We start from the raw sequence: 24,492 nt of genomic DNA on the forward strand, positions 1-24,492 counted from the left end.
ATTTGTTTCTCTGGGATATGTACAGCTGTCATGTTCCCTGCAGACTGCAGTCTGTGAGCTACAGCTGAGCAACAGTCCCTGATACAATCTCCTGACCTTTGACCTACCGCTCACATAGTGCAGATATCACGTCATTGGGCATTACAAACTCACCAGTTCAATTATAAATCTATAAAACCTGATGAGTGAGTTTGGAATCTTTATTAATCTCACATGCAGGTATTGCATTTCACTTTTAAAATTGATATTCAATTATCTGCCATTTCAGTGTTTAAATGTTCTATTATTATAATGTTGGTCTCATAACTGGCCTAAAGTTTGCCTTGAGCAGGTCTCTGTTATTGTAGACAACAAGCCCATACACAAAGTGCCATTTATGTCTGACTGGAAAGAAATGAGAGATAGATAAAGACCAGGATTACTACAAAAGCATGTCGTCCTGTGCTCAAGCTCGTGCATGTCTGAACATTGTTTCTAAAATCCTCAGATATGTGTACCTGTGAGCCTTTTTGTTACAATAAAAAAGCGAAATCACTTTTTTTTTATCAGGTTTAAAATGTGACCAGGTGTTTTAATATATTTATTTGTGTGCATAACCACGAGTTTCACTCCTAATAGACATCTCAAAACATACGCATGTCAGACGGCAGAATCATTATAGCAAAGTCTTTAATGATATGTGTGCTAGTGTGAACGATTTTGTTCTGCTAACACTATTAGCTAGTTTACTGTCCAATAAACGGGAGGAAAGATATTCTCCCTTTTCCTCAAATCTCCAGAGCAAATCGAAACAACAGTGACGATGATGAATGGAAGCAAATCTGGTTTGAAGGCATGTAATTTGATCAGGCTAAGTCACACAAATACAAAGGATCTTATCATAAAGGAGTAGCCTATTGCACAAACCACTGCAATGTGACTGCATTGTCAGCTCAAAACATTTTCTCACAGGCAATGCTAATGCTAATGATGGTGTTGTTGCAACAGATAGAGCCCAATCAGGTTTTCAAGTTCACAAAATGGCCTGTTTTTACAGGCAAAAGTAACTGAGGAACAAAGCTGTCTTGTGGCAAAAGCGGAGAGGAATGAGAGAAGTGTAGCACACACATAGCAGAGTCTGTGCTGATAAGATGAAAGCTATTGCGCAAGGGACGCTTCACACTAGCTGAAAGCTTGACAGGGATCACTCTGGGGAAACATGGATTTTTACAAACAAGATGTTGTGGGAAAAGCTTTAAAAAGGCACAGAGTATGATTTTAAGACTCCTGTAAGGTACATTTATGTGTATTTTCCATGATATTCAAAAAGACCTTCTGTTCTGGCAGAATAATTTGTCTTATACTCTGAGCTCCCCCATTCCAGCACAAAATTTCTCCAGAATAATTAATATCCCCGATTAAATTTAATATGTGACTGAATGATTCCACCACTAGATGGAGCACTATTCACTGCAGTACTGTGTCATTCTTTAGATAGATAGATAGATAGATAGATAGATAGATAGATAGATAGATAGATAGATAGATAGATAGATAGATAGATAGATAGATAGATAGATAGATAGATAGATAGATAGATAGATAGATAGGTAGATAGATGATAGATGATAGAAAAACAGACATGTATTGTAAATGGTTCATTGCCACAGTTTCAGTCTAACCAAACCAATTGTGAAATATAGCCGAGCTCATGGCATTGAATAGGACTTCCATTATGACAGACTGAGTGTGTCAGAAAAGGATGTTTTTTTCCAAGGCGAATGCGAGGGGGGGGGGGGGGTATATATAAATTGCACCGCTTACATAAACGGAAGGTGAGAGGAAGTGTGCTGTTTGTGGCTCACTGTCTCCCTCACTGTCTGAAGTGCGGCTTCCTGTTTCTGACTGCTTTTACACATATTATAAGCTGCTCAATGCATGTGCATAATCACAACAATAGCTGTACATTTTCTGCAGCAAATTTAATGAGTGGCTTTCCATTCACAGCTCGCTGTAACAATTCAAGGGAGTTGCTGTGTGGTTTCTAAGGTCTTCTGTTGTAATATTCTTATTTTGATTGCTAGGGTGTCTTAACATGGTGACTATGTTTATGCAACTGGCCCCTAGGATGGTGCTTAGCTAATTCGCTAAGTCTAGGCTGGGTTTTCTAGCGTGGTTACCACAGCTGGTTTGCATGGAGGATTTAAAGGTGTTTAGCAGGCAGGTCTTTTAGCTGATCAGACTGGAAGACCAGCTGACCAACCAGCTAAAAGCAGTTTGGAGAGGCTAGGAGGCCAGCTAAAAAAATCTACTTCCAGTTTAAACTTTAAACTCCAGTATAGTCTGTTTTTTTTTTCTTACTATTGTTTTTTGATTAGCAGTTTATAGTTGTAATTTCTCTGATTACACTTAGCTACTTCAAGAAATTTTAAAAATGTAAAAACGTAAAAAAAATAAAACACACAATCTGCTGAAAAAAAAACAAAAAACAGCTAAAACCAGCCCAAACTGGTTGGCTAGTTTAAAATGGATTTAGCTGATTTTAGCTGGTCTCCCAGCTTGGCTAAGCTGTTCAAGCTGGGTTCCCAAACTGGTCAAGCTGGTGTTAGCTGGATGGTCAGCTGGTCTCCCAGCCTGACCAGCTAAAGATGGGGTCAAAACCACTGTAAAACCAGCCCGCATCCAGCCATAACCAGCAATGACAAGGCAGGAAGATCAGCCTAAACCAGACAAATTTGAATTTTTTAAGCTATGCTTTTTTAAAAAAGTAGATATAAATGAACTACAGACGTTTTCCAGTTTGTTAAGTATGTTAACTCATATCCATGTGGTAGTTGCAGTCAATATATATATATATTGTTATACATTGTTTGAGTTTGGCCCTGCCTTTCATTCAGAGGCCACGCCCTAAAACGCTGGTGATTGACACGCTTTCCCCGCCTGAGCCTGATTCACACGTCCATTGGCACTGGTGCTGTGGAGTCGGACTCGTGCAGCAGCAGATCATCGGTACAAGCACGAGATGTCTCCTTCACACACAGTCCTATAGCGGCTAATTCGGTTTTATAAACCCGGATTCGCGAAGAACAGCGGTTCCGTTCCATCCGGGAGCTTCATCTGCTCCGACTGAAGTCAATCCAGCCTGTTTGGTGTATTACACGGATCAGTTCGGCGTGTGTATTCATGTTATTGCGGGCATTATATTGTTGAATACAACAGATAATCATGGCGAGTGACTCTCCTGCGAGGAGTCTGGATGAGATCGACCTGTCTGCTCTGCGGGTGAGTGGAGAGCTAACGTTACAATGAGATGTTTGGATTTACAATGGGTGATATGTATATTGTTCAGCATCTCGCCATTATGATGGAGGTGAAATATGGGAGCTGATTTTCTTGCACCTGACCGAGAAACACAGCTTAGAGATTCACGAACCGTTTTAGTATTAGTAGAAATATTACATTATTAGATATATGTTAATTTTAGACACATGTAGAGATTTTTTATTATTAGAAATCTTTTAAACGTAAAGATGCATCTGTTAGTCCTCGAGCATCAGATGTAATAATAGCGGTGGAAAAATATCATTATTATTATTAATACTAATGTTGTATAATTCGTCTGGAGTTCTTCTTTATCCAATAATTGGAACATCATATTCAATAAACATTAGTCTTTAATATCTATACCCTAACGTGATTATGGTCATTTTGTTTGTCAAATTTCGCATTGTATACCGTGACCAGTTTGTCGTTTTCTTTGCTAATTATTGCTCGATGTTTTAAAGCGATACACACAGACTGTATCTGGTATTCATCTTGCTCTATCCTGTGTGAGGCCTATAATGAATAGCAATGTGTGCATTGCAGACAGCTTCACAATCACTTCTGGTCCCTGCCATTATCTGATAATGATATAATATATAGATGTTTTAGTGTTAAACGTGCATGTATTGTGTTGGATTTGCAGCTTCTGATTGTCTTTTGTTCGGTCTGTTTGAGATCATTTCTCTGTGACATACATTCTGTGTCTGTGTGTGGTCATAGCGGTGTGCGCTGAGATGCTCTGAGTGATCTGGATGCCAAAGTCCCTTGGTTTTAAGATGCTTGATAGATACTTAGTTCCCCTTTCCCACCAACAGGAACAATCACTGGCCCTCAAAAACCTGTTGGAATCAAACTGGGAGTTAACGTATGAGTGCCAGGAGGCAGGATAAAACGCAATTTCAAATTTGAATCTGGCAAGACTTGGTCTACATTTCAGTAACTACACCTGAAGCTTTTACTAATTTAATTTAGCTAAAAGGTCATGCTATGGCATATCAGTCTTTTATTGGGCTCTCGTCTTCGCATGATACAAATTCTCTGGTCAGAGTTAACAAAACTTGAACTTTGGAACACAGCTAAAAGTGAAACTTGTCTGCTGCATTCACATGCATATGAATGGAATGAAAAGTGTGGTTTGGCCACTCCTTTACCCATGCAAAACTAGACAGCACTCAATATAATCAATGAATGTTTACACCGGTAGTGACATTCTGTATGCAATGTTTGCAATTTGTTCCTAATGCCTGACATAACGGTGCTAAATGATGCTGAAATTAAACAGTAAATCTAATTGTAAACGATTTTATCAATGTATAAGTTTCATTTTTAATATTTTTTCTTTTCTAATTTTTAACGAATCTTCCGGTAAAAATAAAAAAAGCTTGCATACATTACATTTCTGATTTGCAATGCCAAAATCTCAAAATCCAATCAGAGAACAGATTTATAAAACCAAGGCCCCGCCCTTATGTTTTTCAATAATTCGTTACACTCAGTCATGCTCCACGATAAAAAAGAAAACATCTGTCACTACTTCTCTTTCATCTCAACTGTAAATGACTTTGGATGTTAGAACATGTTTTCAAAACTTGTAAACAAAATCCTGCGGAAATGCTGGCCCGATTCATGCGGCTCTTTGTTTCGGATGCTCTAGTTTCTAGACGCTCTGTATGATGTGTGCAGAGTCTCTGAATGTGGCGGTAGTGCACAGACAGTGTGCTCCTACTGTGGGCTTGTGTCAGATCTGTTGAGTGAGATGACAGACCATGATTGTAGGCATGTTAGTTATACAACATGATCTTACCTGCGCAGCTTGAGTCATGTCTGGACATGATTTGTGAGGTAATCAATCAGTTGACTGTGGGAAGCCGAGAGGGGTTTTACTCTATATTGTAATGTAAAGCAGTTTAGATGGCAACTAACCTGTGACTGTTTAGCATCACCTGACTGGTGGTTTACCGGTGGTTTTCGGTGTCATTGCATCAGATGGCACAGGATATACTAAAAACAATTTCAGACTTGTGTATTATAAGTGGAAAGTTTCCTCTCTGAATTAGTCAGAGTTTTATCTGTCATATTCGGTTTGGTTGCACTGTGGAAACCGCTCACCATGCCTGACTGTAGTCTTGAGCGACCATGTCTGTTTACATCGCTGTGTAGGCGTCTGGCATTTGAGACATTCTCTAGATTCAGAAACAGTACAGCGGCCCTCTCGAGCTTTCCCGTGTCTCTCCATGTGAGGTATCTTTAATACTTTTCCCCCCTCGCCACTACCCATGGCCAAAGCTGTTTTCCTCATGTCTGCTCACGAGCTCGCCACTCTCGCAGGATCTTTTGTGCTTAAAAATTAGGTCACGCAGTACAGTGCGCATGGTCTTGCCTCACAGGGGAAGTGCTTTATGTTTTGCTGACACAGATCTGGACAATGTGCTTGATGCTACATATATAGTGCTTGTTTATCTGTTAACTAAATCAAACATATTTCAGTAATGTATTCCTTGTATGTATATATGTAATGAAGATTTTGTGTATATAACATAAGGTAATAGTAATAAACACATTTTCTTCTGATTGAGAGAGGAAATAGGCTACTGCAGTAGATTGACTTTGAATGCTCTATTTTACTGTCATGATTCCAAACAGCCGGTAAGCAACAGGTGCTTGAAACGCTGTTTTGTATTGATGAATCGGCTGCTGTATGGCCAGCTGAAAGCAATGCTTCTCCACCCCTCACTGCACAGAACAGACACCGAGAGAGACGACACTGCGCCGGGACAATCAGACCTCGGGCTTGCTGGTCAGCACTGGCGAAGTCTTCCAACTGAATCATAGCTAAAGTCTATCCAAAAAAGTCGCTAGGTTTGTCACTATCATAGACTGTATAAAAACATTGACGCAGTGTCCGTGACGTCACCTATTGGTTTCCGAAGAGCGTTTTTGAAGCCAAAAGTGGGTGGAGGTGGCCGTCGCCATCTTGGCAGCGCGTCACCTAGCGTCACTCCCGGATAATCGTAAATGGGCAGAAAGGTGGGAGCTTGTTTGCTGAAACCATGCCTACCTAGCTCGACAGCTCTGACAGCAGCGGCAATCCACCGGTCACTTAAGATTAGCCCTTAATTATGCAGAACTTTAAGGCTTAATATAATTTAAACGGATGAGTTATATAAAAAAAAATCCACCTCCTTTATAGTTGTCACGAAGGGCAGATTAGCTATATAGACCAAAATAATTTTTTAAACCAGGCTGTAAACATGTTTTTTTTTTTTTTTTTTTGCTGTAAAGTTGGGCATTTTAACATGGGGAGTTTATGGGATTGACTCCCTTTTGGAGCCAGCCTCCAGTGGCCACTCGATGACCTTCCGCTCCCTCTGCAACTGCAATTCAGTGTATGTATTCTGTGGAAAAAAGCAGCTTAAAGTGTCTGAAAGTTGCTAAATCTAGCGCTGAAGTCGCGCTCGTGTGTGAGAGGCGTGGGAGCTGATGGCAGCGGGCAGTGGATATGTGTGGCGGTCAGTGAATATTGTGGACGAGTTCTTCTGTGTCTTTATGTCCTACAGCTTCAGTTTTGGAACTTTAACGCTTAAGCCCCTTTCACTCTGCGATTCCGGCAAATACACGGGTAATGTGACCTGGCAATTGTTCCCGGGTCACTAGATTTTGCACTTTCACACTGCCAATGATTAACGTTAACAGGAATATGTGCTTAACCCGTAAAAGTCCCGTAACGACACGTGACATCAGGGCATGACGTGTAATGTACGAGTCAAAAACGATCTCAGCTTCAGCTTGGAAAGTGAGGAACTAACTGATCTCTGTTTCATTACAGTTTGCACATTTTTTTTGTCGTGAACGTGGATCTTCCTTAACCTGTTAAATGTCACCACGTCCCGTATACGGGACGCCTACGTTGACTATACTATATTACAATCAAATTTAATCTAATCGTTGGAAAGGTCTAAGACTCCCAAATATATATTATACCAATATTTTTTGTTAAAAATTATTTAGGAAAAGTAATAGATTAATTTATGACAAGAGTGCACCCACAGAAATCTACATTACAAAAGGAGTTTTGACCTTTGTTTAAAAAAAAGACTTCCTCGTTGCCTTTTTCTCTATCACATTTTAGAAATCATCAGAAGTTATATATCACTTGAAAACATAAAATCTCAAAATTCATTCTTTAAAACCCATTTTAAAATCAGACATTGCATTACCATGTAAATGGCACATCAAAATCATGTTAAAAATGTTTTCAGTCATGAATTATAAAAATTTAGGTTTGTATCATGCACATTCAAGACAGGTTAACAGGTTAAAAACAGCTGGTAAAAGAGTCGCGCGATAACGTGTGCCATCACTACGACACGGCATTAGATCTGGCTTTTGTTCACACAGCGCTCATCCCGGGATTGAACCCAGCAATGTTACTAGGTTCCCGACCCGGGATCAATCCCGGAATCAATCCCTGGACGTGTTTCCTTTCACACAGAAAGCGACCCGGCAATGTTCTGGCAATTTGCCTGGTCCGACGTGCAGTGTGAAAGGGGCTTTAGTAACACATACAGCTGTGTCCTCGCCACAGTGCAACAGTGAAAAGAGACCTCTCTTAAACGTGTTCAGAACATTATTTAAACAACACTGGTATTGCGTTATTTAAAAAAATAAATAAATAAACACCGGTATTCTGTATGAACCAATATACTGGCCAGCACTATGTTCCACCCCTAAAAATAAGTATTAGATGAAAATAAGTTTACAAGTTCATAGTAAGGGCATTGATAAAATAGTACATGTGACATCAGTGGTTTAACTGTAATTTTAATGATGTCCTTACAACCTTTTTTGGCCTTGAACTTGTCAGTTGCGTTGCTGTCTATGCATGGTCAGGATGCTTTCGGATTTCATCAGAAATATCTGAATTTGTGTTCTGAAGATAAAAAAGTAAGAAACTAATTCATGACAGAATTTTTTGTTTTGTTTTTTTCAGTGACCTATCCCTTTAAGTTGAAGTACAAAAATAACTAAACTGAAATAAAAATAAAGCTATTAAATATAAATATTTACAAATAAAACAAATAAAAAAAAAATGAAAAATGCACACCAAAAATTAATAAAGCTTGAAAAATTATTAAAACTGAAAATAAAATAAACCTAATTCAAAATATTAATGAATACTATAATAGCATATTATAAAATACCAATATAGCATTTTAGCAGTGCTTAATAGTTACTATAATAGCATATTAAATACTAGAATAACACTTGATTATTATCACCATCCATTGGGTTTAAAAGTCTTTTTGAATATGTCATGGATGGGTTGCATTTCTTTCTTAACCGCAGTGCGATGTAACCTTTTGCATGTTACTTCTACAGAAAGTGTGTGTGTGTATGTTCAACCTATTTTGCCAGCATGGATGAACGAACATTTAATTCCAGCCTCGTGTTTTTCCCTGTGAATAATGAATAGGTAAAGGACTGTTAAATCCCACAGTCATGTCAAGGGGAGGTGGGGAGAGTCCCAGCTTTAGATGTCAGCCAGTGTTTTTCGTCTTTTCCTTGTGTCGTTATTCTGGCCAGCAGCATCTGCCTCTTGTGCTCCGGGGCAATGTTGCTCAATAAAAGAACATATGAAAAGCTAATACACACCCTCATTCATGTAGGGATATTATCAGTCCTGTTATCTCTAAAGAGCAATCGTTCATCATAACCTCCTCATCACTGAGCAAATGTGGAAGAGATGGCGGTTTTGGGGGGTGGGGGGGTTCCTGGTTTTAAAGATGATCACTGGAGCACCGTCAAGAGTAATGAATCACTGTAATTAAACACTAATGAGGTTCTGTGATTATTTGAGCACTGGAGGTCCTGCCAGATGTGTTTATGTGGGAGAATTTCCTTTAATGGAAACTTCTGCTATGTTTTTCCCAGTGGTTTTGTGTTATAGCATTTTTTTTTGGGGTTCAGAAAGATAATATGCCTTGGTTTTGGGATCAGCTTTGAAATAAATAGTGGTATCTTGTAGTAATAGTTCACCAAATAATTACATTTCTGTTTTCATTTACTCACATGCATATTTTTCCAAACCGCTATGACTTTTTCTTTAACAAAAGGCGTTTAGCTGAATGTTAATGCTGCTGTTTTTATATAATGAATTCATATGGTGACCATATGCTGTCAACTTCAAGAAAAGACCATGGAAGGGGACTATATGACTTTATTTCCAAATCTTGAGGAACAGATTGAACTTGAAGTCATTGTTGAAATCGCCCTTCTTCAAGACCTAAAAATAAAGGTTCTTTATTAGCATCTGTGGTTCTATGAAGAAACTTTATTCCATTAAAGATTCTTTATAGTGGAAAAAGATAATATATTAAAATGGTTGTATAAATAACTGTTCATTGAAAGGTTCTTTGGGGAATCAAAAAAAGGTTATTTTATTTTTTGCATTACTGCGAACACGTTTTGTGTAACGAGTATATCTCATTTGCACTTGGTCGCACTTGGTCATGTGACCATAAGAGAACCAATGGCATTTAGCATCATTGATGTCAGATTTGAAAAGGACAATTTTCATTGAATATTGATTTGAAAGTTCACTTTGTGAACAGTACATGCTACTTCTAGTACATTTACATCTATGGTCTTTTATGAGCCCTGTATTTTCATTTTATGAATGAAGCAGCTTGTTTCATGGAATAAAAGAAAGGAATACAGTTTTGGAAATGCATGAGAGTGAGAAAATAACTGGAATTTAATTTTTGGCTGAACTACTCCATAATGCCTGCTTTTCTTACAGCTGGTGATTAATTGCATAGGGATTAACAAGAAATGTAATTACTGGTGTTGCATTACTGTATTGCCCCGGTCAATGGGTTCAGCTTCCCCTCTCAGGTATAATATTGTTTATTAGGCATTCTGTTCTGCTGTGCAGAGCTGCAGGGCTGTCATTCAACATGGCATGTCTAAACATGCTCTAATCTCCAATGGTTCTTCAGAAGATACTTTGAAGACGCCTTTCTAATACAAACAGCATGGTCACATGGCTCTACACTATAGGGGTTTGTTTACATGCAACTTCTCCATTGGAGAGCTCAGATTAGTTTAGTTCAATTTACAGCGGATAGTACCAATGACTGTTCAGGGTTTTGTTCTAGTTTATTTTTAATATTCAGTCATTTTGGTGAATTTTTCTTTGTGTGGACCTGTTTTTATTTTCATTACAGATCCCACACAACACATACGAAGTATAAATCACATACATTTTTTTTACTTCTAATTTTCTGAAAGTCTTGGTTGTAAGTTTTACTAAAATGGACAGAACGTTGTACAAAACCAGAACTTCGAATTAAAAGCTTAACATTCAGCACTTCAGTAAAGCTTTGCAGATGGCCCCTTCTTTAGTGGTGTTTTCAAGAGATTAAGTGAATGGCCTCCCACTCAAAAACTGGACCACTTAACTTATGGTCCTTATGGGATTGACCCAGCCAAAATTCTAATGACACAGGTAGGGTTTAAAGCTACAGTGTGACTGAAGCATGCTTCGATTCTATTGCTAGCTATATACCATTCCACTTCCAAAATATTACCACAATGCCTTCTCAAAACTATACTACTATAAAAAAAGTAAAGTACGTACTTGTTGATTGTTTTTTGCTCAAAGAAACATAGTTAATGCAAATGCTATGCTTCGTTTTATGCATTGTTGCATTATTAAATGTGTCTGAGCAGAATTCCTAAGTTGCGTTCTCAGTGTTGCTATTTGTGCAAACTGTAAAATACTTTTCTCTTTAAGGTCAACTACTTTTATGGTGGAGCAACCTTTTAAAAGTAACCAAGATTAAATTGACGTGCTTATAGAATCTATTTGAATAACCTGAATACTGGTTTAATGGCTTTAGAAGCAACTCTGTGGTTGACTACTTGTTACTGTGAGAGGAATGGAAGAATTCACTTTATGTAGAACAAAACTGCACGCCCTCAATGCATGAGCCAAGCCCAATGTCTGCATGCATTTGTGTAGAGTATGTTTCCACCCTGGGAAGTTTTAAGTATTTTGTTGCTTAATCTGGGAATTCTTAGACACTGTAACTTGTGCAAATCCTAGTAAATTCCTATTCGTTTTCTCTATAGAGAAATTACATTTTTAACAATAAAATTTTATTTAAAGCTTTCAAGATAGACCTACTATGAACTAAATAAGTTCCTCTAGAAGCCATAAATTAGTATATATATAATTAAAAGATATTTTACCAATCCCAATCTTTTGTTTAAATGGTGTAAATAATGGATTAAATATTACACTTGTTTTGTAATTTCATTTTAAATTAAATTTTATATTAAAGCATAATGACTTAATGATCAAATTTGATCAAATGAATAAAGCCTTGGTATTTGGTCTGTTGCATGTGTGTGTGTATATATATATATATATATATATATGTGTGTGTATATATATATATATATATGTGTACACACATCATCTAAAAGCTAAAATATACATATATAATCATCTAAAAGCTGACTTTGTTTGGTTCAGAGCTTTTCTTTTTTTTTTTAGGATTTTTTTTTTTAATATCCCTGTAGGGAAAATGAAAGGGAATAATACAGAGGGTGCTGCATTTGCACTGATGGACTGCTGGTGTACTCTGTCAGTGTTAGCCTGATGCCTGAGGTGTCTTTCCATGAGAAATATGAGCTTGCTTCTTAAAAAAAAATAGTCTTGACTCATTGTGTTATTTTTCTGAACCAGCAGAGTAATGGTGTATCATTAAAAACTGCTGAATGCCTGGAGAAACATGGGCCACTTTAAGCTTCTTTAAATTCGTAAGCAGAATGTGGTGGTCTCATTTTGGTCAGCAGTTTTTCCCCCATGCCTGTCAATCTGTAGGAATGTGTTTTGGAGGCAAAACTTTCTGTTCAAGCGAACAAACGTCTCCAAGTTAATGTTAAGCAAACATGGATGTTATACACCCTTCCTTTCTCCAGCACATTTCTCTGTAAAGAACTGTACGGTTTCATAGTCTTATTTCAGGAACAAAATGTCATGCAGGTTCAGGCACATGCACGAGTTATGTAAGATAGATACGAGAGTGTTTATTTAAAAAGAATCACAGGAAGAAGATGTTCCTGCAGGACGGTGACGGTGCAGGTGTGTAATTTCGGGAATGTTCCGTCAGGTCTCAGAGCAGTGGCGAGGTTGATGGGGTTTCCGCTCACAGCCGGCAGCAGTGATGTTAAGAGTAAGGTCTCTGTCCGAATGCCGAGTGCTCTGTTGACCTAATTCTTCCCACACTGACTCTGTGGCTGGGTGTTAAACTCGTGCTTGGTTTTAAAGAACCTGAGCTGAATATACTGTGTCATTCCACTTTTAGCTTGTACCCATGTGCTTTTCATTTACTGTAAATGTATGTTTGTTTCCGGTTGTTCCTTCTGGCTGCAATTTATAATGATTTTTGAGTCTTCAGATGAAATACTTTATGGAATGTCACGGTATAAGATATTGTGTTAATGAAAAATTATATTTGTAGTACAGTATATCCAAAGGTCAAATAGTACTTCATACAGTAATGTTTAAACATTTTATAATGTTTTTGAAAGAAGGATCGAAGCTTAACAGGGCATCATTTATTTGATCAAAAATACAGTCAAAACAGTATTTGTGAAATATCATAATTTTAGAATAACTATTTATTAACTATAATTTTCTATTTTAAAGTTTTTTACTTTTCGGTTGTGACAGCTGAATTTCACACAATCCTTCAGATATCATTCTAGTATGCGGATTTACTGCTCAGAAAAATTATGATGGACGACAAACAGTTGCGCCGCTTAAATGTTTGTGGAAACAGTGATGCATTTTTTTAGGATTCTTTGATTAACATACATTTCAAAAGAACAGCTTTTATTTGATATACAGACCCTAAATTACCCTCATGTTGTTCCAAACCTATAAGACCTTCATTCATCTTCAGAAGACAAAGTAAGATTTTTTTGATGAAATCCGAGAGCTTTCTGACCCTGCATAGACAGTGACACACCTTCCACATTCAAGGCACAGAAAAGTAGTAAGGACATAGTTAAAATAGTCTATGTGACAGCAACAGATCAAACTTAATTTTATGCAGCTACGAGAATACTTTTTATTCGCAAAGGAGAAAACTAAAATAACAAATTTATTAAACAATTCTTCTCTTTCATGTCAGTCTTTGTGTGCGTATATAAGAGAGTATACCATGATACTTAGATTACCATGTTCACGTATAGGGATGGGTACCGAAACCTGGTATTAAACTGGCCCCGGGGCTAAATTATGAAAGACCATAGTATCAGTAAGATCTGACACTATCGGTGCTGCTGTCGGTACTGGAGGGAAAAAAATGTATGTACTATGTATCTATACTTAATAGTGTTCTCGTGCACATTTTATCTCACCAAACATTTCTAATGTGCGATCATATTAAGACGTTTGTCTGTGAGATCTGCGAGCTCTCTCATGCGCGCTGCGGAGTCTGTCTGTCAGTCGCACACACACAACAAGAATGAGCGCGGCACGCACACACATCAAGTTCTTTATTTCATCGAGTTTAAATCTCAACTTTAACAATGTAACCGTAACAATGTTGAAATATCAGCCAAGATGAAGGAACAGCTGATCATAGCTGTATGTATATTTTCAAATTAATTTAGTAGCAGAGCTACTGCAAGCAGTTTTTTGTGCTGCAAATCCATTTATCCATTGCTGAAATTTCCGCGTCTTCATGGAGCGAGCAGGTCATGGTTTCTTAGCTATGGCAGAAGCCTCAGGAGCGCAAGTGCCCGAAGGATTTGGAAACTCCCGCTTAATACAAAGAGTGACGATGGCGGAGACAGCAAAACATTCCAAAGTGTTGTTAAACTTCACTAGAGTTGATGCAGACAATGCTCGTTGTCATAAGTGCAAAAAAAACTTTTGCATGCAAGAGCGGATCTGTCAAAGCATCTTCAAAAGTGCATTACGTGCAGACAGAGAAATGCAAAGTTGTTGACTGCCTAGCACAACACAAAGTAACACAACACAAAGTACCGATAAGAATACCGTTAAAGTCCTGGACCGTTAAGCAGTATCGGTAAGAGTAGTAATACCTTTATAACCTAAACGATACCCATCCCTATTCACGTTCCAAGGTATTTAGAGTACTTAACAGAAAAAATGTTTGACCGTTAGTGGGAATACAGCCAATTAGATTTCCCAAAGTATATTGGACCTGCCTCATTGAGATTCTCACTGATCTAGAATGCATTAATGCATTATATGCCATTATTGCATTTCAAGGCAGGGCTGTTGATAAGTGCTTACAAATGAACACCTTTCTCCAAGATAACCTTTACCATAGTATTCCCTTTGTATTGTTTTTTTTTTCTTCTTTTTTTAATATATACACACACACCTTGTTCTTCCTGAAAATCCCATTCAGTAAATGTAACCGAGACCTAGCTCAGCCCTGGTGATTATTCAGATCTTAAAGAACTTGCTCCTCCAGACTATTTTTTTAACTCTCCGAGATCCGTTGGTTGTGCAGGTGGATTGGCAACAATTTTCAAGAACTCAATGAAGTGAATTCTTCTACCTAATGAAATCTTTCAAACCTTTGAGGTGCAGCTCTTAAATGTTGATTTCCATACCCCCTTGCTCTGTGCCCTGGTATACAGACCACCTAATTTTAAAGGTCCCGTTTTACGTGCTTTTTTTGAAGCTTTGATTGTGTTTACAGTGTACAATATAACATGTGTTCATGTTTCGCGTGTAAAAAAACACAGTATTTTTCACACAGTTCACCTATCTGTATACTGCTGTTTTCACTGTCCCAAAAACGGGCTGATGACTTCCTTGATCTATGAAGCCTCTCCTTCAGAAATATGTAACGAGTTCTGATTGGGCCAGCGGTACCTGTGCTGTGATTCGACAGCAGCTGAGAGCAGACTGCCCTCCTGGTAACGTGATTGGACTACAACGTACGTGCTGGAGATGTATTTATAATCACAGGAGCGTTTTTACTGACGAGATGCGCATGAAAACCGCATTTGTTTTTTTGCACAGCCCTAACATCTAGTTAACAAAGCTAAACAGCGTTGCCCTTTGTGTAATAAGTTACAGAAACTGTTAAGCGCACCAACTTAAATAATAAAATACACTTACCGGTTGTGGTCCATAAAAAACGCCTTCTCCAGACAAGAGGGAACCATCTTTCAAGAAAAATCTTTATGCAAATCCAGCATTAAACTGATTGAGATTGAGAAAGTTGTCCTCAGCAAGCTGTCCTCAGCAAAAAATGAGCTGCACATAGTTTTACATGTGCATTATAATTTTCGGGAACCGAGTTAAACATAAATTGTAACCATTAATGTCAAAGTACAGCGTTCCTGGGAAGCCCAAACAAAGATGATTGTACTCGGAGATGAAAAAACAGCGTTTCAACGACATGGCGACAAAAACAAACAGACAAAAACGGCCACGCCCCCTGTTTGTGAATTCATGTGGGTGGAGGTTGGTCAAAAAAACTGTTTTAGTGATGTCATTACTACAGGAACTAGAGGGCTGTAGTCCAAACGGGTCGATTTTGTAGGCGAATTCTGTTAAATCAAATATCTCGCTTGGCATTGAACTTTGAGCTTTAGAATTTTACAGATATTATTTATACTCTAACAACAACATTACACACTAACTAAAGTTTAAAACATGGAATCACAAAGAAGGGGACCTTTAATAAGGGGGACCTAAATTCTAATCTTCTGGCCTCCCTGATGCCACATTACGACAGTCTTCTGAACTTGGGTGATTTTAACATTCATGTCTGCTGCCAGTGTAAACATTTGGGTAAAAAGTTTTTAGGTCTCATGGGCCTTTATTTTGAACTCTTTATTTTAAACCGTTTGTTTCTGGACCCACACACCAGAAGGGTCAACACACTGGACTTGATGTTCTTACTTGGTTTTCCAGTGACTATCCTTGAAATTTTGGACACTGCTATCTCTGATCATTATCCAGTGGTTTTAGACTCCTTATTAGTTGGTACCCACTCTAAACTATATCACTCTCCACGTTTATCTAGACGTTTTGATTCTTATATGCTAGGTTCTTCATTGATGTTTATTTATCTTCAGGGAGTGTCTTAGGCAGTATCAGAATGCTGTTAGGGTGGCACAGTTGAAATATGTCTGATTTAATTGCACAAATCTCTCAGAGGCTAGGACCTCTGACATGGTTAATCAGTTTGGTTCTTTATCCTCAAATTTTCATGACCGTGTCAAAAATCTTGGTGTCGTCTTATTTTATTCTAATTTGAGTTTTGATAAGCAGATTAGTGTTATTATTAAAAGTAGTTTCTTTCAGCTAAGATCTATTGCCAAAATCTAGGTGATTTTCTCTAAGAAAGATCTTGAAACCGTTATTCATGCTTTTATTACCTCAAAGTAGAATCCAACTCTTTATACCTGGGTTGGCCTAATTCAACTGTAAATCATCTGCAGGTTCAAAACGCAGCAGTCAGGCTTTTGACTTGACACTAAAATATCAACTCATAACTCCTGTGCTTGCCTCTCTTTAATACCTCTGTACAGAATTTGGTTGTTTTGAAATGTGCTCTATAAATTAATAAACTAAACTAAATTTATATTCATCTCAATTAACCTGTATCTATCCTTCATGTTCCACCATCTTCAGCTTAAGCTGTTATGAATGTTTTTGTGAATTCACTGAACCGTATTTCATAAATTACCCCTCTGGTGACATGAATGGCAGCTATTGCCGGATTACCATGGCAACATATTGTTCCAGGTGTATTGCATTATTTATTGGTCATGCTTATATTCATGAGCATCATGCTTGTTGGAGCTGAATTGAAATCTGACAGTTCTGGGAACTCCTTCAGTTTTAGTAACTGAATATGATGACAAGTAAGAGTGATTTGATTCCAGTCTTGTTGGCTTTTTATATTCCCACCTACAGATAAGGTGTTTTGCTGTTACTTTTAAATAGAAACGGCACAGTCAGGTAGATATTATTGGTTCTCGTGCTAAAAATATCTTTAATTTAGTCTTCCATTAAGGCAGAGTTTTCTGCATAACAGCACACAGGTAACTGATTATTGGTATGAAAAGACTAAACATTATTATTATCTGCTTTGAAATTTTGGGGGGAAAAAAATCTGGGGAGAAAGAAAGTTGTTTCTGTTTGCAGGTAATAGGACATAATTTAGCGTCAGTGTTTGTTTCAAAATTAATTTTCTGGCTTTGGCTCACTGGTTACCTTATTAGACTTTTATGTTCAACGAACAAACAGATTTAACTTTAATTGACATGCTTTGTTAGGTCTAATGACTGCAGTGTCTGCATTTCTGATGATCTCGGTGTTTACAGTACGTGTGATTCTCCTTGATGTTCAATGACAGCATAATGCAAGCTAATCTTCTCTTCTATTATTCTCTCCCCTCAGGACCCTGCGGGCATATTTGAGCTGGTGGAGCTTGTGGGAAATGGCACCTATGGACAAGTATATAAGGTAAATAATGGTGTATGTTTAGTCAAAAGTATGATTGGCTCTATAATCTCAGAAACATGTTTTGTATTTCCCTCAGCTGTTTGCTTCAATGTTTTCCCTCTCCCTCCCTTAAAGATCTGCACTTGCGTGTTAGTGGCTCTTGCGTTGTTCATGTGGTATGTTCAGACGTGTCAAGACTCATGTGTTTTCTTATACTTCTTTTCATTTCTCTGAAAGATTATTCTCCCGCTTCTATTACCTGCTCAAACTAGTGGGTGTGAGTCAGATATTTCACTTACGTGCATATTTGGACAGGGTGGTTTGTTTGTAAACAATATTCGGGAAAATATAAGGTTTAAGTTGTTAATGGGCATTGTGAAAAATCACGGTCTGACATGGCTTGAACAGGTTGGGGTGCTTGAACTTCTTTGGTTTGGTGTTTCTTTTTTGAAAGTGAAAAGACTTGCATCATCTCTGGTTTTCATCCACAGCGATCAGACAGCTAATTCGGGTATGATTGATGCATGCTGAGAGGAGAATACGATTGATCTGTTTTTTAAATGAAGAGATCACCGATAAAAGTGTCGGATTGGACACTGAAGCCACGAGCGGTGATGTAGGAGCAGTTAAGCAGTCTGTCAATCTGAACCGCCGTCATTATGCAATACTTTTAAAGGATTAGTTCATCCTGTCTTCATTTACTCATCCTCATGTCATTCTGAACCCATATGATTATTTATTTTCTCTGCGACGCGAGAGGAAATGGTAGAATTTATATACCGCCCTTTTCTGTGCCAATGTTTGAGATATGGAAATAAGTTAATAGTGTGAAATGTTGTAATGCTGGATGAACTAACCTCTTAACATTTGAACAAAAACCTAATGCACACGTATAGAATTATTAGACCAATTAAAGAAGCGAAAGAGGAAGTGGTTGTGATTGTCGCTTTTAAGTTCTTAGAGAAAAGCCGCAGTTTGCAGAAGTTTTTTGGCCTGACATTGAGCCCTCTGTGCGAGTGCAGTCAGTATACTGAGAAAACCAGAAGGTGTGAATCTGAGGTGTTGCCCACTTGTGGAGGTGTATGGAGGGGTCATATCCTATTAGGTGCTAGATTTTGTTTCCCTTAGTCTCACTTGATAAGAATGTTGTGAGAGATTTATCTCCTTTTTATGGAAAATGAGACCGATGCATCACAAAAAAAGATGAACTCTGCTAATCAAACGGACACCCTTTCACGTATAGTATACTTAGCATGTGTTAATAAGAGTGAAAGAGAAAAAGTGTGAAGAAGGAAGAAAAATTCAAAATCATTTGAGACAGGGGAATTCGCTAATTTGTCAGCTGAATCAGGGCGTAAACGTACTGTCATTCCTTATTAATTGATTGAATATGCTCATTGCCAATAATTCCTCTGCCATGTTTTCTGAGTGCAATCTCTGAGTTTTTATGGGATCTTGGCGTTCTTCAACAGGTTTTGTGCAGTCAATTTATATGCTATTATACTCCATACTTAATATTGATACTTTTAGCTGACAGAGCTGGGTAGTAACCGATTACATGTAATCTGAATTACTCATAAAGTACTCATAGTTAGAGTATGTTACATTTTAAATAATAATAAACGATGCCGGTGCAACATCATGATGTCTATCAGCCATTGGTGATGGATGATGACATCGTCTAGTGGACCAACACTATTTAGCACAGATACCTATATTTTCAGTCGCCAGACCCACTTCAGAGTTTCACTCTGTCAAGCGATCTGTGTTTTTTCCTGTCTAAACAACAGCATTCCTTTGGAATTCTTCAGCTTTGTCTGGAGCTCACCTATTATCCAGAGCCGTAGAGAGATCTCTAGATCTCAGAGCCGTATCTCCCTCTACGGCTCTGCTATTATCGTCCCTGGCCTGTTTTGATTTCAGCGAATCAGTTTGAGCAAACGCAGACATCCTGATTAATATTCATGAATCCAGCAGCTTGTTAATCCTTAGTGCATTTTTATATTGTTCTTATTAGTAGAATTTTATTACTATTATTATTTTATCAGTATTATTGTTAGTTTTATCCCATTTTTTACAGAAACACTAAATGACCAAAAAAGCTGACAGATGTTACTTTCAGATATTTAAAAAGATGTGCCATCTTACAGATATATATATCTATACCATCTTCCGCCATTTTGGAGAGTACCCCAGAACGTAATCAAGGTAATGAACACTGTTTACATTCAGCATGTGTGCTCTTTTTACTGAATGTAAACAAGGCTGATTACCTTTATTATGGTATGTGGTACTCTTCAAAATGGCGAAAACAGTAACTCTGGGAGAAGAATAAAATTTTTGTAATGTAATTTGCAATCAGTAACGTACTACAATTGGTAAGCAATCTACCCAGCTTTTTTAGCCGATAAATGCATTTTAAATTTCTTATAATTTTCTTCTGGAGTAATAACTCATTGATGACTCATACTGCACTGCACAGATTTTTGTCCAATCACAGCGGCCTTTAACCAACAGATAAAGCCTTTTGGCTATTTAATAGGCAGATGAGTCTTTATGCTTAATTTTTTTTTATTTTTAAATTTGGGAATGGAAAAAGGATAAAGAGAAGAGATGAAAAAGAACAAAGGAAGAAGGAAATAAACTAAGAAAAACAACTGTCTAGTCCATATCGGTCCAGGAAGAAAATTTGAGTTGTGGCTTGCTTTCTTGCACTGAAAAAAAAATCTGTAGAAACAATTTTCACTGATTAATTAAAAAGAAAAACCCATTTGATTTAATTAAATGTGAAATTTTGAAGTAGAAAAACTGAAATCTATGTACAGCTTCAGGATCAGGGTCCTCTGGATGGTTGCTTTAGTGTTGATTTATGGTTTCTGGTTGGTTGCTGGGGTGTATTGAATGTTCACTTGGTGGTTGCTTAATGTCCAACCCTCCTTTAAAGCAAGTATTTCATGGCTTTTCTTTTAATTGTAAGTCAGATGGCTTAGCAAAGTAATAGTGCACCTCAAACAAGCCAAACCATTGGAAGTATAATTCATATCCATAACAGACTGAACAGGATGAATTACTCACCAAAGTTTAACGCTTAGCAATAGTGTGAGCAATAGTAGTAGTTATGATTTCCTTGGCAAACATATAATCCAGACATTGCCTCTGTACCGCATCCTGATTACCAAGGCTTGAATAAACAGGTAGTCTGTTAAATGGCAGCGAAATGTAGGTTTTATTTTACATAAAGGTATATTTCGGTGTCTGTTGGTGAGCGATGAAGAAAGCATAGTGTCTCTCTCTCACTGAATTCTGGTGTTATTTAAAACGGCACAGGAATTCATTTATTATCCTCTGTATGTGGAAGCCGAGTAGTTTTTAAACCAAATTAGACATTTTGTTGATGACATTCTGGTGGCTTTGGTGAAGCTGCATTCAGGTCGCAATCAGCCATGATTTGACTGAATGTTTAATGTGAACGTAATAATAGAGGAAGGGAAATTACAAATCATGGTATTTATGTATTGCTGAACAGTTTTTCTGTTGACACCCATAACTTTTTTCCTGATTTGATAAGATAGCATTCCTCTTCTCTGAGTCAGACTGTTGATTTGAATTGCTTCATTATGAGAGTCCTTTCATCTATTACTCTGAGTTGCTTTCTTTTTAATGTGAAATCAGTCATTAGTTATCTTAAGTAGAATGTAACATTTATAGTCATCTTTTATCTATTCAGTTAACTAGTGGATTTGTAATGTCATTTCAGATAGTTGTTTTGCTTTGCTTCACTCACATAGAATGATCATTTGAATATTGATGATGCATTTCTTTCTTTCTTTTTTTTAATTCTTTTAAGGCACTGATTATAAAAGAATCCTGAAAAATCAATGCGTCGAAGTATTTGCAGAAATATTGAGCAGCACAAATGTTTTAAACATTGATGATAAGAAATGTTTCTTGAGCACCAAATTAGCATACGGTATTTAAATGATTTCTGAAGGATCATGTGACACTGAAGACTGGAGTAATGATGCTGAAAATTCAGCTTTGTCACCAGTTATTTTAAATACTAAGAACTAAAATTTGATAGTTTTGCTGTTTTTACTGTATTTTGTTCAAATAAATGCAGCCACAGTGAACATACGACTGCTTATATTAACTTTTTATTAAATTGAATATAAAAAAATGACTTTTCTCTTTTGAATTAATGTCAATAAACAGCATATTTTACCATAACTAAGCAATGCAAAATACTACAGAAAAGGTCATCAGACGTTTCAGGGTTTTTTTGTAAGAAATTTCTTTAAAAGTAAGTTGCATAAAAGATAAATGCACTGGTCCTTAGCAGAGCCCTTTTTGTTTTTGAGTCGGTCTTGTTAAACAGATGTCTTCTGCTTCACTCTGTAGAGCTGTAGCAGCGTGACTCCGCCTCTCTGCTGGAGTTTGCGGAGCTCATCTTAACATGGTGCTTTTGTACTGTAATTGTGGTCCTGAAAAAAGGGCCTCGTGTTCACTTTACTTAGCCTCCAGATCTGTCTATTTGGGTCAACACAGAAAGAGAGATGATTGCGGAGTGGTCTTATTCTTATTAACGGGGGATCTTTGAACTCTTGGATTGCTGCAAGGCAGTTTAATTAGTCCAAGGGTCTTAGGTTATGACCTCGCTGACCTGCAGGAACAGATGAGCATTTAAGAAGTATTGATTATTATATTTGACTAGATGCAGGTATAGGCCAAACACTGGAGTTATGGATTATAGAAAAAGAAACATTATAGAGCAGGGACGTGGTTAAATAAAGTTGTTTATTGGTTTTTGAGAAAATGAACCTGTTGAAGCTTTGTTGGAGATGTCCTGCGTACGTCTTCAGTGAGAAGTCTGTAGTCAAAAAATCAAGCATATGCATAAATGAATTGTTCGCAATAAGATCTAGGCTATAACATGCATTTAGAAAATATATACATGGTGAATTTTCATTTCAAGAAATTCAGAAGTTTGATTGCTCTGAGTCCCTGCAGAGAATCCCACACAGCCCTTTCTCCGGTGGGGCGCCATTTTGGGAGATCCAGAAAGCCATTAAAAACGTGCCCTGTATTAGAAGAAATAGGTTCTGGGTCAGGATGTGCTGCGGTGGGACCGCTCATCTCCCACTCACATGACATTGCTTTTGAGAGAAATCTGTTATGAAGGAGAAAGATAGAAATGTGGGCACTTTTATCAAAGCTTGTGAGCTTTCTTTTCATGCACTTAAAGATTATAAGAAAGCATCATGTCAACAAACCCCCTTAAAGGATCGTTCACACACATACACACAAAAAGAAAATTGTCGTCATTTAATCAGCCAAACCAGCTTTACTTTCTTTTATGGAACACAAAAGAAGATGTTTTAAAGAATGTTCATGCTGTTAATCAATCGGAGTGTAAAACAGAGATACTGAGGCAAGTGAAAAGCGTTTGGTTAATGGGGAATATTGACCAATTGTGCGTCTTGTTGCCAAGCCACACCTTGATATAATCATTGACAGGTTGGGGGCGTGATCGGCTCGGAATGCATTTTCAAATCCACATTGACTAGTCTACACTGTTCAAAGGGTATTTCATGAAAATGCAATTGAAATGTTTTAAGTGTAAGTGTCAATCATTTAAGAAAAATAAAAGACATTTAAATCTCAATTTTTTTAATTCACGCTGCATTTTGCTACAGGTATTATGTGTTCTCATAATGTAAATGCAATCTCAAGTGTCCAGCCCATAACTCTAAATAAATTTAGGATTAATGGCATTTAAATGATAAATTCGCTACAGTTTTTGCTTGGAGATGTTAAACATAGCTAATCAGTTTGGGTAATACAATTTCATTTTCATTTTGCAACTTACAAAGCGTTAAAATATGTTTTTAATTTACATATTAAAACTAGCGTAGAAAATGTCAAATGTAAATTATAAAATTGAATTTTTATTTTCATTTTGCACTAAATGTTGCACATGTATGGGAAAATGCACATTTAATTACAGAAATACATTGCTATTTTGCATATTGCATTGTGATTTTGCATATTACATTTCAAAATAAATTTTGATAACCTTATGCTTTCATAGTAATGCACCTTCTATGGTGTAACCTAATTGTAACCAGAGTTAATACATCATAACACTTATAAATTCATTGTTCCACTATGAATTTTAAATTGTTATAATAATTTATGATGATAAATAATGTGTTTTAATTCACATTAAAAATAAATAATGCATTTTACCCTTTACAATGCATTATACATAAAGGCTTAAGTGTTACCAAAAATGTGTATCTCTTTTATTCCAGTTAGATGTCAAGACAATTTCCAAACAATAACCTAAATTAAAACAAAAAAATGCATAATTTATAAACACTGGGGATCCTCAGTTGTTCAGACAACCCACTGATTTGATTTTGGAAGGATGTGTTTTGAGTTAGAGAAAAAACAACCTTACCAACCACATACCAACTCCCTGGCAACCACCCACAACACCCTAGCATTGTAGCACTGTTTTTTCAACATAGCACCTAGAAACCTATGTCCAGCGTTTGAGTGAAGGCTTTGCATGTTCTTCTCACCCATACATTATGCGATAAACACAAAGCTTACGGTTAAATAAGGAAGCTTCCACAATGAGGCTCTAAATAAAACACCAACTTCCTGCA

General features: G+C 37.2%; 1 protein-coding gene across 8 annotated transcripts in view; it reads left to right on the forward strand.

Moving 5' to 3' along the window:
• Positions 1-2,913: 2,913 nt before the first annotated feature.
• Positions 2,914-24,492, forward strand: part of tnikb (TRAF2 and NCK interacting kinase b) — a 64,682-nt gene continuing 43,103 nt past the window's right edge. For 3 of the 8 annotated variants that reach the window (XM_052596146.1, XM_052596148.1, XM_052596150.1), the window contains exons 1-2: positions 2,914-3,261; positions 17,777-17,842. In XM_052596146.1, the coding sequence (XP_052452106.1) occupies positions 3,205-3,261; positions 17,777-17,842 (123 nt within the window). In that variant the 5' untranslated portion in view covers positions 2,914-3,204. The remainder of the gene's footprint in view (positions 3,262-17,776; positions 17,843-24,492) is intronic. The other 5 variants (XM_052596145.1, XM_052596147.1, XM_052596149.1 and 2 more) reach the window with 2 other exon arrangements.

The sequence above is a fragment of the Carassius gibelio genome, chromosome B24, assembly GCF_023724105.1.
Source record: "Carassius gibelio isolate Cgi1373 ecotype wild population from Czech Republic chromosome B24, carGib1.2-hapl.c, whole genome shotgun sequence".
Classification (NCBI taxonomy): domain Eukaryota; kingdom Metazoa; phylum Chordata; class Actinopteri; order Cypriniformes; family Cyprinidae; genus Carassius; species Carassius gibelio.